This window comes from Amphibalanus amphitrite, unplaced genomic scaffold (genome assembly GCF_019059575.1).
Source record: "Amphibalanus amphitrite isolate SeventyFive unplaced genomic scaffold, NRLGWU_Aamphi_draft 001691F_arrow, whole genome shotgun sequence".
In the NCBI taxonomy this organism is placed as follows: domain Eukaryota; kingdom Metazoa; phylum Arthropoda; class Thecostraca; order Balanomorpha; family Balanidae; genus Amphibalanus; species Amphibalanus amphitrite.
In genome coordinates, this window is record NW_024883184.1 from 35,185 (window position 1) to 51,052 (window position 15,868).

General features: G+C 53.3%; 1 protein-coding gene across 1 annotated transcript in view; it reads right to left on the bottom strand.

Annotated features, from left to right (window-relative positions):
* LOC122374663 (proto-oncogene tyrosine-protein kinase ROS-like) overlaps positions 1-15,868 on the bottom strand; it is a 43,978-nt gene that overhangs the window by 13,923 nt on the left and 14,187 nt on the right. The window contains exons 2-21 of the mRNA XM_043353542.1: positions 15,070-15,129; positions 13,101-13,160; positions 12,585-12,678; positions 11,737-11,851; positions 11,162-11,264; positions 10,386-10,761; positions 9,841-9,963; positions 9,082-9,379; positions 8,050-8,247; positions 7,492-7,750; positions 7,094-7,294; positions 6,563-6,742; positions 6,096-6,299; positions 5,580-5,795; positions 4,569-5,261; positions 4,208-4,384; positions 3,668-3,931; positions 3,319-3,509; positions 1,911-2,024; positions 1,489-1,637 (exon numbers count right to left, since the gene is read on the bottom strand). Coding sequence (XP_043209477.1) covers positions 1,489-1,637; positions 1,911-2,024; positions 3,319-3,509; positions 3,668-3,931; positions 4,208-4,384; positions 4,569-5,261; positions 5,580-5,795; positions 6,096-6,299; positions 6,563-6,742; positions 7,094-7,294; positions 7,492-7,750; positions 8,050-8,247; positions 9,082-9,379; positions 9,841-9,963; positions 10,386-10,761; positions 11,162-11,264; positions 11,737-11,851; positions 12,585-12,678; positions 13,101-13,160; positions 15,070-15,129 — 4,075 coding nt within the window. The remainder of the gene's footprint in view (positions 1-1,488; positions 1,638-1,910; positions 2,025-3,318; positions 3,510-3,667; positions 3,932-4,207; positions 4,385-4,568; positions 5,262-5,579; positions 5,796-6,095; positions 6,300-6,562; positions 6,743-7,093; positions 7,295-7,491; positions 7,751-8,049; positions 8,248-9,081; positions 9,380-9,840; positions 9,964-10,385; positions 10,762-11,161; positions 11,265-11,736; positions 11,852-12,584; positions 12,679-13,100; positions 13,161-15,069; positions 15,130-15,868) is intronic.

Here is a 15,868-nt window from a genome sequence, read left to right on the forward strand (position 1 = left end):
TGGTCCATTTTACATGACAAATGCGATTATGTGGGTCAGACAGACTTTAGGGCCAGCTTAGGTCACGTTTTGGTCAAGGTTAGGTCAAGGTCAGGTCAAGGTCAGGTCAAATTAGGTCAAATTTCAAAGTTGATATTTTTGCATAAAATGGGTATCGATTCGATGCAGCTCGTCACGGGGAGTTCAATGGTGGTCTCCGTTTTGCGCTACAAGGTCTAGAATTGCTAAAAATTGAGTTCAAAAATTTGACGTCATCAATTTTTAACAGTTTTTTCGCTATAACTTGGCCAAAAAAAGAGGTATCGATCTAAAATTTGGTATGTATATCGAAGAGCGCAGGGACTATCACATATATTCCGGTTTTTTCGAAATTCGAATTTTTTTTGGAAATTTTTTGAGTTTTTCTAAAAAATTCAATTTTTTTGATTTTGGGGGTCCAAATTCCAAAATTTCGAAAATCCGAGATAGCAGTTTTGTAGCGCCGTCTTTTCTCTACACAACCACATAAAGAACTTTAAAATTGCTTGTTAACTGTAGAATTGGTGAGCGTTTCAAGATGTCATGTTTTTTGCTCATTTTTGCTCGAACATGACCTCAGTTTGACCTCAATAACTCCTGACCTGAGGTGACCTGTGACTTGAAATTTTGTGTGAAGGTGTCAAATTGATGCCCGGTAAGGTACCCAAAATTTGCGCCGCCGTTTTCTCGCTATTTAAGAAAAACCACAGGGGGGGCCAAAATGGCCCCCCCCCATCAGGGCGCGGGTTAAGTACGGCCTAGGAGAGCTCTACACTGGCTTTAGAGCCTACGTAGATACCTGAGGGCCTATGTAGGTCCCCCAAGCCCATGCCAGTCACTGAGAGCCCAATGCGTTCTCTGATGGCCAATACCTACCGCCTTTAGAGCGCGCAACACTGGCCTCTACTCCTCAAGAACGTCAATTTTAGAGGCCGCCATGTCGGTGTCAATAGGGCTCTGCTCCTCGGTTTTCGATTCCTTATGCAATCTGAACCTTTGTTTTGCAGTTTAAAGCGAACCTCTTCCAACAAAATTGTTAAGTTTCTTTGTACTAAAAAAAAAACAGCAATTTTTCGTCGATTTCGGGCGCTGCGGTGGGGGGGGGGGGTGGCATCCTGGTGATTTCTGGCCAGGGTGGCATCCCCTTGAATGCCACCCTGGATCCGCCAGTGAGGTTTTGTGTTTTGGGTCGGACCCCCCCAATCCCAAAACCGTGGCGGAGCCCCTGGCTATGTGATAAACTTAACAGAGCAAAGAAGAATGTTAAAACAGTTCAGCAAGAAAAGATAAATTTTAAGTTACATGCAATCATCATATAAACGCCAAAATAAACGGCATTTTAGCGCTCCGCGCTATCCGGTACAGCCTAACTTCAGGCGTTATACTACTCCTGCCATCTAGCGGCAAGATCCTCGTTCACTACTCCTGCCACCTAGCGGCGAAATCCGTCACCCGCTCACGATCACTTACCGTGTTTGGGTATGTCTGATAGCGTCTGACAGCGGCAGCCGTCCATATCCGCAGCCATCAGCCTGTCATCTCCGGGCAGCTGCCAGAGCACGCGGTGGCCGTGGAGACCGACCAGCCGGCCGCCGGACGCCCCCGATGGACAGTCGCACCTGTGGCAGAACGGGTTAGAAACGTTAGTGAGAGAGGTGGAACCAAGATGTTACAGGGACAGGATACGAGTGGTAAAAAGAAACAAAGATTAAGCAGTTGGTTTGGGCAACATAGGGATGAAGGTTACCGTATAATCAGAGATGTTCCAGAGGCAGGTTTACAGGGCATATGTAGATCATATTATACAGGACACCAGCTATAGGTACCGTGTCAATGTGTTCCCAAGAGACATACTCCTCAGTCCACAGGGGCCAGGACTGTCTCCGACTCACCCGTCAGACGGCTCGTTGGCGTCGAAGAATTGTCCGATGACTCCGCCGTCCCTGGCTGAACGCTTCATCAGCATGGTGGCTCCGTCTCGACCGACCATATTCCACACCAGCAGACTGGCGAACAGACAAATAAGGCAGAGTGAAAGGAATGGCACGGTGGAAAATCGGAGAACATACAAAGCTAGCTGTGAGGTGTAAGCTGTGAACATATTTCCATGGCAATGCAAACTTAACCCTCGCCCGTAAACGGCGATCTGCCACCTTCGCCCATGCAGGGGGGGGGGGGTGGTGCGACCCCCCCCTTGGCGTTTGAAAACGGAGCGTCGTAGAGCTTAGCGGAAAAGACCAACGGATTGCTCTCGCCGAGATCTCGCGATTGGTGGTATATTTTTTGGTCCTAGGTCAACATTTGACCTACTTTTGACCGGTCAAAGGTCAAATTTTCGGAAAAATAGCCTTTTTTTTCAACTTTCCGCGGCGATGGCGGCAAAACGATGGGAGATATCGACTTGAAACCTTCACTATCGTGTTCCTTGATCAATTCTCTATCGTTTGGTATGTATTTCGTTTCCCTAGCTCTAAAAATGGCGCGTTGGGAGCGCCGGAAGTCGGCAAGGTCACAGTCGGCGGCAGAAATTCGAAAAATCAAAATTTAGATTTTTGAAATCTGATTGTATTTTTGGATTTGGGAGGTCCATTTGCTCCCTATAGAAGCTAATATTGCTGCATATTCCCATTGAGGTGACAAGAATTAGCAAAATAGTGGTTCGGGCGCTTTTCAAAAATAGTACCGGACGCTGTTCCTCTTGTGACGTCATAGCTCCGTGACCTGACCTGACCCGGTCAAGTTTCTTATACCATATGATAGCCAATACTTGCCCCAACATGCATGGGAAGTTTCATCACGATCCATCAACCGATGTCTGTACCACCGGCAGGAAACCTCGGGCGTTGGCACTCAGTTTGTGAAAATCCGGCTGGAGGCTGTTCCCTTTGTGACGTCATAACTCCGTGACCTGACATGACCCGGTCAAATTTTTTTTTATCAAAAGATGCGCAAGGTTTGCCCCATAAGGTACCCAAAATTTGGCGGCGCGCAGCCGCCGTTTTCGCACTATTTCCGAAAAACCTCAGGGGGGGTTGCACCAACCCCCCCCCCTACATGGGCGAGGGTTAAAACAGACGTAAAAACATCAGATATCAACAGAAATGTAGCAATCAACCGTTTATCACTCCTTCATAAAACTGATGAGTTGTTCACCCTTCACTTTCAGTCACTCTCTCCAGACGTTTGTCATGTCTCATTTGTACTGACATGTCCCCATGCCTTCTACGCCTCATTCACACCATCCACACTGTCATTGCCCACCTTCACATCCATCTCACTCCCACCACCATCCCTCCATACCTGGTCCACGGGTCCACCCGCAGTCGGCCAATGCGTCCGTTCTGTCCCGCCACCCGCTCCAGCGTCTCTGTGTCCAGATTTCGCCGGTAGATGGAGCTGTACTGGCCGGCGGTGTCTGACTCGGCCCAGTACAGATCCCGGCTGATCCAGTCGTAGGCCAGGCTGCTGCCAGAACCGCGCAGGCTCTCCACCTGATGAAAAATGGGAGAGAAGTGAGAGAATCGGTGGTTAGACCCGTACAAATGGTTTCAAGAGAGCTAATTTCAATGACATGGAATATGAGATTTAAAAAGTAGTTCACTCCATGTGTACTGTGTATTTCATACACCGGTATCTATAGTTCACTTACCTTGTGTTTGGTCAGTGTGCGCAGGTCCAGGCTGAGGATATCGTTGTCCGGGGTGAGCAGGAACAGCCGCTGCTCCCGGACGTCCGAGGCCAGGTCAGTGACCCGCTGCTGGGTCAGTAGGTCAGTGACCTTCTCCGTGTCGAGGTCAACCAGTCGCAGCCGGTCGGCATCAGCCACCAGCAGCCGGGGCACGGGGAAGTCGCGTACCTCAAACTCCAGCCGAGAGGACAGCGGGCCCGGGCCGGCAGACGTCTCCGCCTGGATCTGGGGGAGAGCAGGGGTCACAGGAGGTTAGAATGAGAAGATGAGGGTTCAACCAAGGCCATATAACTGGTTCAACACTGCAGAAATAGCTATGTGGTTGTTGTTTCTCTGAATGGGATAAATGCAAAATGTAAGCGTAGATTTAGACCCTTTATTCAATCACAAGCGAGCTCCAAAGACGTCAAAGCAATAGCAATAACATCGTTGCTGTCAGTCAGGCTTAAAAACGTAGGTGTTTCCAGAAGCCAGGTAGTCGATGTCTACTTAATGACCCACCTCGGCGCCGTAGGTGACGTTTTCCCTGAGGCCGGTCAGCTGGGTCTCGGTCTCGCTGCCGTTGACGACGGTGCTGCTGAAGACGATGCCGTCCCCCTGCCATACCGTCAGCCGGTAGTGGCCGATGATGCCGTTCGCAGAGACGGGGACGTCCCAGCGCACCACCGCTGTCCAGTTCTAACGGTTGGAACAGCGAGATTAGATAGAATCAATGAGCAACGATACCAGCTGACAAGAACAAAGAGTTGGCAACCGAAATGGCACTAATGAATCGCTGCATTGCCATTTAACATACTTCATTGTCATTAGTAAGACTAGATTATTATTAGTAAGGGGTGTTCACAGAGGGCTTATTTCTCACCTGGGGATCGACGATGGGCTGCTGCCGGAGTGTGAACACCCTGAGGGAGCGCGGCTCGCTGGGCGTACCCTCGGGCGTGTGAAGGGTGACCTGGGTCAGGGCCGACTCGCCCCACCTGGTGACCGCTCTCAGCGCCACCTGGACCGGCGAAAAGGCCGGCAGGGCTCCGTCCAACTCCGCCTCGGGCGCCTCCACCGCCACCTGGCGGCCGTTCAGCTCAGCGCGGTACGTCACCGTCGCAAAGTTGGTGTTTGTGACGGCCTCCCAGCTGACCGTCACTCCTCCGTCCTCGGCTGAGAGGGTGACAGACTCGGCCGGTACGCTGTCAGGTAGCACGTGTACCTGATGGGAGTCGGTGAACCCGGCGGGCAGAGGATGCAGCGCTCCATCCAGCACGGAGATCATCCGCAGGCCGGTGACGCCGTCAGCGTTGATGACGGCCAAGTGAGCCACGGCCGGGTCAGCGATGACGGCTGACTCGTCCTCCATCACCCAGAGTAGTCGCCCGCTGAAGAAGTGCAGCGGTCCCTTTACCTGCTTGTGGCGCAGCGGGATGACCTCAGCCGGCGGTGCCGTGTCATTGCTTCCCTCCAGGGAGGCGAGCAGGGGCAGAACGTGCAGACTGGAGCCACTGAAGTCGCGTACGATCCAGAACAGACGGTCGCCGGCCAGGTCCAGCGTGAGGCCAACCACCTGGGAGACGGGGAGCCGTGTAACGGTCAGATCGGTCAGATCAGCGGATTGTGCTGACCGTATACACAACACATCTACATACATGCCACAGTGATTGGCACATAACCTTCGATTACGTTCAACCGAAGCTGTGTCTGTCGACTCATCGAGATCATTTCACGCCACACCCGTCGTGTAAATAAACAACACGCCTCCCAGCGTTCCAGCCTGGGAAAATCCATGACGACACGAGCCCCGCTTACTCCTTTGACTCATTCGGTATCCCCCAGCCCATTTGTACGTCTTCCACCTCCTTCACTCCTACGAATATTTCCTCACCTGTTTTCCGGAGAAGATGCCCGTCTTGTAAAGGTGCCTGCGCCTCTCTCCGTTTAGGTAGCTGGCCTCTACTGTGTGTCCAGTCGCCCAGTAGAGCACACCGCGGAGGGCATCTACTCTGAGGTGCCTTGCAGCAGTGAAAAACGGCAGAGGAGTGCCGGCGGTGACGTCATCCTTTGAGGTGACGTCATCATCAGGCAGCGGTGCGCCGTAAATCTGTCGGCGGGTGGGTGGAGGTCAGGCCGGGGAGTCAGTGAAGGGACAGTCAGACCGAGCTATGAGGTCGGAGGTCGCGGTGACTGGCAAAGCCTAGTGTCGGCCCGCCCAGCACGCCCGACGCGTTCCACTCGCTCTGATGAGTCGCAGATGACATTCACCGCCCCTCGGCTGGATGTTTTCAGAGCGCAGCGCTCTCATGATTGTGTGAATAAACATTCTGGGAACAAATATTTAACCACTGCGCCGCGCCACACCGCACTAAACTGCCACCACGACTGCCATTTCTGCGCGCCGTACCAGCTGTTGTTTGGGGCTGGACCAGTAGAGTCGCCGCCCGATCCAATCCACGGCCAGTGCTGTGGCCTGTACGGCGTCCCCGAGCTGCCGCAGCTCGCCCGTACGTAGGTCGTGAGAGTAGACGCGTGAGTCGTTGGTGGCCAGGTACATGATGTCGTCACACCAAGTCAGGTCCGATACGTGGATGCCGCTCTTGTCTGAGGCCTGGAAGGAGGAGGTATTCAGTGAAACAGGGACAATAGGCTGCAGGCAGACTAGGCCGTGAGCAAACCAAATCCTGAATTCACGACTTGTCTGAGCCTTAGAAAATTAGACTCGACCCTCCACCCACCCCTCTCATGTCATTCTGCGGAAGCTACCATCACACGGTTAAAGCTAGCTGGACTTTCTTAGGGCAGCCTCTATTACATCACTACCCTTTCAAGCCGTTCCACCCTCACCCCAGCCTTATGACCACCGACACTTACGTTAAAGCTGGCGCGGCTGACCAGCACCGTAGGCCGGTCTCCGATCACATCCGACCTCAGCAGGCCCACCTCGGTAGACCAGAGCAGGAACGGACCACTGGCGTCCAGGTGGTGCTCCAGAGTCCGGCCGCGGAACGGCGCCGACCACGGGCCCAGGCCGCTCACGGACAGGGCGCGCACCTAGAGAGGGAGGGAGGTTTGTCAAAGAGAGTCGAAGTCACAAACAGATGTGTGCGCACTTAGACAGCTGAAGAACAGGAAGGGAAAGATAAACCGTGGCTGAGCCTAATATGCACTCGTATAATTGTACATGCAACTTCAAACAGCGCTGGGTTCTCATAAGTCTCAATGACCTGTAACTAACCAGTAACCTGGGTGACCTTCGTGTAATCTTTCCGACTCGTCACTAACCTACGTTACATGTATCTGACCTTTGCGACTCATAACTGACCTATGTGATCTATGACTGACGTTTGCGACTCGTCACTGATCTCTACGACCTTTCCCTGATCTCCCCAACTCCCCACTGACCTGCAGGGTATACTGTGTGTCGGGAGCCAACTTCTCCACGGTGACCTCTGTCCCTGTAATGTTCTCCGCATCCCTGCTCCGGCCGGCAGCGTCGGTCAGCCGCAGCTGGTAGGTCCAGTCACTCCAGGCGGCAGGGCCGGCCAGTCCAGAGAGCGCCGGCGGCTGCCACCGGGCCAGCGCGCGACCAGAGTGGAATACCACCTGAACGGACAGAAACGTGGTCAGTACGACCAATAACTGTGATAGTCATTTATTTTCACTCAAGCGACTAGCATAGACCTACATTTAAATACGAGGGCTTTGCTTTCGGTAAGCGTAATTGCCTTGCTAGCATTTCGAAAATGTCCTCCAACAGCGTCTGGGTTTGCCCCTCCCTTTCCTTCCGTGACGGGACTGACCTGGAGCTCCCTGGGCGGGCTGGCCGGCGCCGGCCGCGGCTGCGAGGCCGGGTGCTGCACGTGCAGACTGATGACCGGCAGTCGGGTCTGGCTGAACATGAACTGGTTGGCGTAGTGGGCGCGCCGGTCGGCCCGGTACGTCTCCAGGTAGATGTGCTGTCCGCGGGACCAGCACAGCGTGCGCGCGTGTTCGGCCAGCGCCAGCATTCCGTCGTACTGCGGCCGGACGGCGCCGCTGCGGATATCGGTCCGGCTCCAGCTGGGGAGAGAGGAGGGGGAGAGTTAGAGGCAGAGCGGAGAGCAGGGCGTGGATGCACAGAGGATCATTTATTGGGGATTTGGGAAGAATAATATGGGCAGGACAGTGATAGCCTAGGCGAAAACAGAGTGTCAGACCAAAAGGAGGGCTGAGACGTCATATAAAATGTCAAAGAGCGGAGCAGAACTCGACGCAGGTCGGATTACAAAACTGATTACTGCAGGCATAAGCCAACATTCTAACAAGCAAAACACACATGATGACGTGAGGTGAACAGATATAGTATTGCCATGGCTCACCTGATCATGGAGAGGGCGAACACGGTGTTCTTCTCTCGGCCGGGCACCAGCACGCTGAAGTTGGTGTGATCGATGACGAAGGTGGCAAAGTTGAGGTCAGCACCGGAGGCCACTCGCTCGGCTGAGGTCATGTTGTCGAAACTGCACCGGAACAGGCCTGCGTCCGGGCTGGGTTCAGAGACCGAGTAGTAGAAATAACTGCCAAAATCAGAAGGGGGAGGGTGACACCGTGACCTGAGAGGGAATTCATGTAAACCAGCCAAGCATGCTTAAATCAATACGCACGGGCACTTTAACGAAGTGCACTGTGGGTGTAATTTACGTCAGAAAACAAGCTCGCTGCCATTTGGGTGTCCTAAAGTGTAACAAGATCGGCATCGCCGGGCTGCTGTGACAGTGAGATGAAAGGTCCGTTGCAACTGTAGCAATTGCAGCCCTGTGCATAACCCCCGTGTGAAGTCTCGCTCTCGTCTATCTGTTTGTTTGTTTGTTCTGGGTTTGTCAGACTTGCAAGGCGGCCACCGAGCGCCTGGGATATATCGGTAATGACACATCTCGCCACTGAGACCGGAATCCTCGCCCACCTGACACTGACCGCTAGTTATCCAGTGACGTCACGCGGGTCACCGGTGACGTCAGCGGCCGCAGAAGGAGGTGCGCGGGGGTGGCCGAGCGGCGGCCGACTGTCTCAGCGCGACGAGCGACTGTGTAAGCAAACTATTGGCTCATGGTTCCGGCGGGACATGCCGGCCAGAGAGAAGTAGAAAACCGATGGGTCAGCTGTTTATGGACTGTGTATTCCGACGCAGAACGGAAGTCGCCGGAAACGCCACTGCCTTTTGCAGCCTTCTGGTGAGGATCACGCTGATCGAACAGCTATTTGCTTTTAAAGCTGCTCTCAGTGAGGGGCTATTTTAGCACGCCATTGATAAAGCACAGCCTTTTGAGGGAATCTGGACCTTAGTGACTCATAAACCTACAGCTACCGAAGAATCCTCTCATGGGCCACCCACGGTTCCTTCGTCTACCTACCCATTCTGCGGATCGACAGCCATATGCGCCGGCCGGGCAGCGAAGCGCAGACCAGTGTCGATCACCGTCGGGTCCTCCAGCAGCCAGCGCTGCACGGTCCAGTCTCCATCGGGGGCGGCCACCAGTCCGTACAGGGCGCCGGCCAGCCAATCCAGTGCCAGGAGCGCCGGCTGACCGGCCAGGCCGACAGGGGTGACATCTACCGGCCGAGAGGCGCTACCGTCCAGAGGCAGGCGCAGGACACGGCCGGCTGAGGTCGCCAGGAACAGCTGGGCCGAGGAGACGTCCATGGCCGTACCTGAGGGGGGGGGGGCAGGTCACCAGAGGTCACACGACCAGCCGAGGTGAACAGAAACAGCCAGCCCGAGGAGACATGCATGGCTGTGTGTAAGGTTCACAGACAGGTTAAAAGAGGTCACACGGCTGGCTGGCAACAGACGACAGTCTGAATCGTGTCTTCAGGGGGTTGCAGAGGGTATGGTGCCTGGTCTACAAACCAAGCTGAGGTCACGTTTGCATGATATGCAGGCATTGAGCAAAATTTCGCAATGCTTCAGCACTTTATTGTCTCAAATAAAAAAAAAAATGCCGAAAGAATTGGCTGACCTGGACATGCTGCCCAGTCTAACAAGCATCAGTATAAACAATTATACAGCTGTCTCAACTCTCATTAGCAGTGCTCGTGGTGACAAGTGGATCTCAAATGGACCCAGTACCCACTACCACCGTTCCCATGTCCGAGATGAACCATAAACCGACCTGTGATGTTGACGCCTTTGTCGGCTCTGTAGACCGTTCTCGGCGCCGAAGTGACGTTCATTTTCAGTCGCAAGATCAGATCTCCAGAGCCGATGATGAGCATTGGCCTCTCCTGGGTAGAGACTGAAAGAGGAGTGTGACGTCATTGTGAGCTGCAACAAGGGTTGCGGTTGCGTCTCTGGTGATTGCATAAAAGGGGCGTGTGACGTCAGGGGTGGTGTTGGGTGTTAAATAGTCACCCCGGAGTAAGGAAGGGGCAACGGGGCAAATGAGCAGTGAGCAGACTCATGTGTCACCGAGCTCACAAGAAAGATGACTGGAGCCTGTCGTATGAATGCAGTGCTGGCTGCTGATGATGACATGGATATCCCAGAGACCCCGAGACACAGAACCACTGGTCATGGGATATTTCTCGACGCAAATGTAGCTCAAGCAAAACATCAAATATTATGGCCGTGATATGGTGACCGAACTGCCATCAGCGGTGTGGTCAGACGACCGCAGAAACAACCCTTTCCTCTCTCAGACTATCAGTATTCGCTCACCTTCGGCCGCGAGTGCCGGGGTGCGCACCCAGCTCTCTGCCGGCGGCCCGGCGCCGTCCTTGTTGATGGCCGAGACGGTGACCGTGTAGTTGGTGTTGGGCTGCAGGCCGCCCAGCACGTGTGACGTCAGGTGGGGGTCGATCTCGGCTGCAGTACGCTGGCCACCGGCGCGCACCACCAGCAGGTAGCTGACCAGAGGGCCGCCGGGGAAGGACGGCGGCAGCCAGCGGAGAGATACGTGGTGAGCGTCCGGAGCCGCCACCGTCAGAGCCTCGGGGGCTGAGGCCGGTCGGCCGCGGGCCAGAGTGGAGATCGGGTGGGAGGGGGCGCCCGGCAGAGGCTCCTGACTGGCCGCCACCGCCCACAGCACGCGGAACTGTGGAACACAACGAGAAACGGACCGTTACATAAAAATCAAATAAGTTATGAAAAAACTATATTAATCGGCCTACTCTATCAGCGCATTGACCTCATAGTGCCGTGCCAAACACGTTCTCGTAAACTCTTACAGAACTGCTCCACCACAGCCGCACTGCGGCCTCCCAAGAGACCTCTGTCTACACTATAGCCGGACCTGGTATCCTTCAGACGGCCACTGCCATTTGGATATTTGTCCCAAAGGCGCCGGGCACCAGCGACCACCAAGGCACGTGCCAGTGCGCCACGCAGTGGGGCCCAGCTGAGAATGGACAGCGTCTATATTATAACATGCGACACAATAACTGAAGACTTGATGAGGATCTGCTGGATGAGGGAGGCTCATGGCTCGAGCTTACCTGGTATTTCGTGTAGGGTTTTAGTCCCGTGATTGTAACTTGGCTTGCGTTTAGTTTCACGTCCGGCTGATAAAATATCCACTCGCCGGGTAGATCCGAATACCTGAGGGGAGACAAAAACATTTAACGTAAACAGATTAAATAGCATCAACAGCGATTGCTCTCAGTCACACACCGTTTACAATGGCGGGCGGAATAATGAGTCCGTGATGGGATACTGCGCCGCAAAACAAACGCCTGGAACGTATGCTGTCCCGCAAAGCACAAAGTGAAAACTACGAAATGCTCGCATATGCCGGTCCCGTGTTATGACTTAAAGTAAGCAAGGAAAGCAATGAACGTTAGAGTGACGTAGACATGGATATTGGGTAAGCAATTGCATCGAATTTAAATATGCAAACTATGCAGAAAAAAAATGATATAGCACTAAACTTTATTATCATTTATCGACCGCCTGCGGTAAACAGAAAACGATATAGACGGAACGCGTCGGCAGTCGGACTCTGATAGACCAAGGGGCAAGGGCATACAATAAAATACAGTAAAGGCAGACGTAAGGCGTGACGCCTACTCACTTGTACTGAACGAGCAGCATGACGTGCGGCAGCGGAGGGGCCAGCCATCGGATGGTGACGGAGTCGGCCGTCAGCGAGTCCGGCACCAGAGTCGGAGCGCCCAGCTGGAGCTCCTCTGTCGGACGGGGCGCAGTCAGAGGAACGGAATAGGCACGCGCTGAGTAAAGGTTAAACGTTTTTATCATTTATCTAAAAACGCACGAGCACAGCCCGAATAACCGATTAAACCGAGGGCTATTAAACCGAGGTTTTAATCTGAATTTTACGAGTCAGCAATTTGTGTCAAAGTGCAGGCATTAATTATACATACAGACATCTGGCATATGGCCACGGACAGATATACACATTACCCAAGTAGTCATTCCACAGCTGCCACATAGAATCTGGTGTTGGAATTTCGACAGACTACCGTGCGACATTGCCGAGATATTCAGCACGTTGGAAGTCATCAATGGTGCAAACATGTATATTCCGTCTATTGAAAACTGTCCGTTGAAGATACGGCATGGAGGCCTAATCCGCTGATAGCGGGGAGAACGAAAAAACTGCCAGTTTGGAGTCAAACCCGTGCCAGCTCGGAGAGCGTAAACAAACGTGGCTCTCGCATGAGTACCTAACTGATGTGACAACTGGACACCGCAGTCATAAACATGTGTAGCGCTGCAGCGCTTAAACGGCCGGCCAACGGGTCGTTTCTGGGGGCCGGCGGGCGGCGGGCCATTATACACAAACGGACGGGCTCTCGGAGGCCGCTGGTTTTACTCAGCCGGTCAGGGGACACGGGTGGGGAAATAGCTGCCGAATGGTTCGGCGGATGGCAGCTGATATTTCGCGAGGTGTTTCCTCACCTCTGAGCTGCTGAACGTATCGACTGACGGCGATGTTACAGCCGATGACGCAGTACCAGCGCTCTCCCTGCTGCGATGACGGCCCCTCGTCCATCTGATGAGGGAAATGACGTCCGGGCAGGTCAGGTCAGGTCAGGTCAGGTCAGGTCGAGATGTGATATGAAATGCTCAAGATGCAGGAAAGCGAATCGAGTAAGGTCAGAAAATACATAGCAGTCATAAATATATCAGGCACATACATAAGTAATGACCCTGCATTTCAAGTGCCAACCTATTATTATAAAAACGAAGATAAAAAAGCTTAGTTTAGACTTCTTCTCCAAACTCAGTGACAGGAGGCGTATTTTATGTCTGTGTTATTGTTTCATGTGTTACCATCCCGCTCCAAAGATCCAGAATACGGTCTTATTTACCCGACCGTTCCCACTATCACTATACCACTCAAACAAAAATAATCCAGCTGACAGATCACACGATATATGGTGTAGAAAGGAACCGTCTCCGCCCCATACTCACACAAAATTGTTTACAAGACGACTCGAGGGAGCGATTTCTCCCGGCGCATCCTTTATTGCACTGAAACAGAGAGATTATGCGGTAAAAACAAGGGATCGAAAATGACTTATTTGTTGGATGGCATACCGTTTTCCCCGTACACTCGCATCAGTTTTGTGTTTGCCTTGGTGTCTTTTTAAAAAGAATCGCTTTTAACGTCGCATGTCTAAATTGCCGTTCATGGTAAAAATAATAAACACTAAAAACCAACTACGTATTTACCATTCGCATGTTTCTTTTTAACGTTAAGATAGCATGCTATATATTTAAGCATTGACTGTGATTGTACTTGTGTTTAAATGTTTGCTGCTCATGATTTAAATATTTACGGATATGATTTTGTTTCGCTTTCCGTTTTGGGTATACCTGTTGTGACTTACTTGCGCTGACACTGGCCGATATCGGCTGTGGGCTGGATCCGTCACTTCCCGTGACGGAATGTCATTCAGGTCGTCACGTTGTGTGACCCCAACGTCATGCGATACGTCATCCCAGCCGTACAGGTGCGTCACGCCTTTTTACATGGAAAATCCCGCGAACGGTCGCGCCGAGATGGCTTTCACATCCTCTGCGGAAGGCCGCTGTTTAACAATGTGACCAGCTAAAACATCCGGCCGCGACCGATCAAATGAGAAGGGCACACACGCGAGGTCGTGACTCGGACGGGGCGGCACGCAGCCTGACCTCCGCGTCCGACCGGCAAACAGAGCCGCTCACACCGTCACAAAATGGCTGCCGCGGGGACGGGGCCCTGCACCCACCGGTCTGGAAGCTCACAGGGCGAGTTTGGTTTAATTTGCGGTGACGGCGCAGACGGAGGGGACTGGAGTCGGGTTGAGACGAGTCCCACGGGCGCGGTGAGGGCGGGCCGTCCCACCGTCACCCGCTGCGACACTCGTGACGGTGGTCCCGTCACAGACCGGCCCGACCCTTTGTTGGTAGCGCTCCGCCCTCGGTGACTTGCAGTGCCATCCCATTCGGTGGTGACGCGGTGTCGCAGCGGGCGCCCCACGTTCCCCCGCGCCGCCGCCGCCGCCGCCATCAGCTCGCGGCCGGATATTACCCGCTCAGTGGCGCGCACACCCGACCCGGCCACCGGCGAGCCTTCCGGCTGAGGCCGAATCAGTGCGTCGGTCCGCGCCGTGATTTGGCGGTGTGGCCGCCGCCCGCGTGCCGCCCCTCCCCCGCCGCGCCGCCGCCGCGACAACTCACGCCGCGATCAAAGCCGGAACTTCCTCTCCATTCAACGGCCGCGGAAACGATCGGCGCCCATAATAAAAAGATTAGCGGCCTGTATTGTGGCCAGTCCCGTGATGGACACTTTTTGCCGTACCTGGCGATTTTATCCGCACGCCGCTGCCGGCCCGGGACGTGGGAGCGCCGCATTAGACAAAACCGGCGGAAGCCCGTCTCTCACGCGCGCGCCGCGCTGACAGAAGCCGAGCGGCGACAAACAGTCGGTCCACCGGTCACTGTTTGAACGGCCGGTCAGCGGGGCGTCCGGCCCCAGAGAACGCGACCGGCGCGGCGCCCACAAAGGTGCGAGGCAGGGACAGCCTTGGGCGGCCGCGCGGACTGTGGGGCCGGCCGGTGCGCGGTCATTTGTATCCACGGCGCCGGATCTGTCTTTACCGGCGCCGTTTTTCTGACCGCCCTGATGGCTATGTCGTTAGCCGCAGGATGTTGGTCGTAACAGGTCGGACCTTTTATTACAGGAGAGGAAAGACGCCATTTCTTGCGCACTAAATGTGATGGAATTTGAACTGATTACCCAACAGTGACTGATTTATAAATCAGACAGGTCATGATATACTATTGTGCTCATAAATCAGTTAGCGACCGTGCTGGTGTTGAAAAATGCGCATGTATGTCTATCTATATTAACGTTTTATGATCATATTTATATGCAAACAGAGTTCTGTTGGCTCACCTGTTCAAGTCTGCAGCTTTCATCGCACGATGTCTCCAGATTTGAGCCTCGTCCCTGGTTCTGGAACAGAAGAAAACAAGCGAGTTAGTCATGTTGAGGACGAAGAATAACCTTTGGCTTGAGCCTGTCGAGAAATGTGTCGGAGTCATCAATTACAACGTACACATTTCTTTGTTCGCACTGTGCCGATTTGCAAAATGTTATGAGCAAGGTTCGCTGGAGGCACTGGCCTCAGCCCTCGTGGCAGCGTTATCTCCAATGAACTTTATCCGGAGTTCCAAGCTAAGTAACTACGACACCCCTGTGAAATGTTAAAGCTAATAATCCTACCCGTACCCGAGAAACACTTGCAAGATCTTTTGAATTTTTTACAAGCACATATCGTTTCATACCCATATTATTTTGAGCGGCTTATGCTCTTAACTGGCAGAAGTTATCAGCGAGACAACTTAGTGGCGTGCCATTGATCGGTACCAATCCATTCGACCAATCGTCTCTCGCCTGTTATTTACATGTTAAACTGGGGTCAACTTCTTAGCACAGCGTCACTGGCAGCCAGCAGTAGTTCCATGCTGATTAGGGCGGATCGAGTTCATTGAGCTGATTCGATCAACACTCCGAAAGGTTTGCCTCTCGGTGGACACTGCACCGCAAACTTTGACTTGTTACAACATTAGCGAAAGTCGCAAATAATAATGCTTCGTGCTGGACGTTCACCTAACTTTCTAGGCACGGACGTGTTATCAAGGGAGACGAAACAAATAGAAACTAAAAACTAAAAAGCAGGGTTGGATATTGT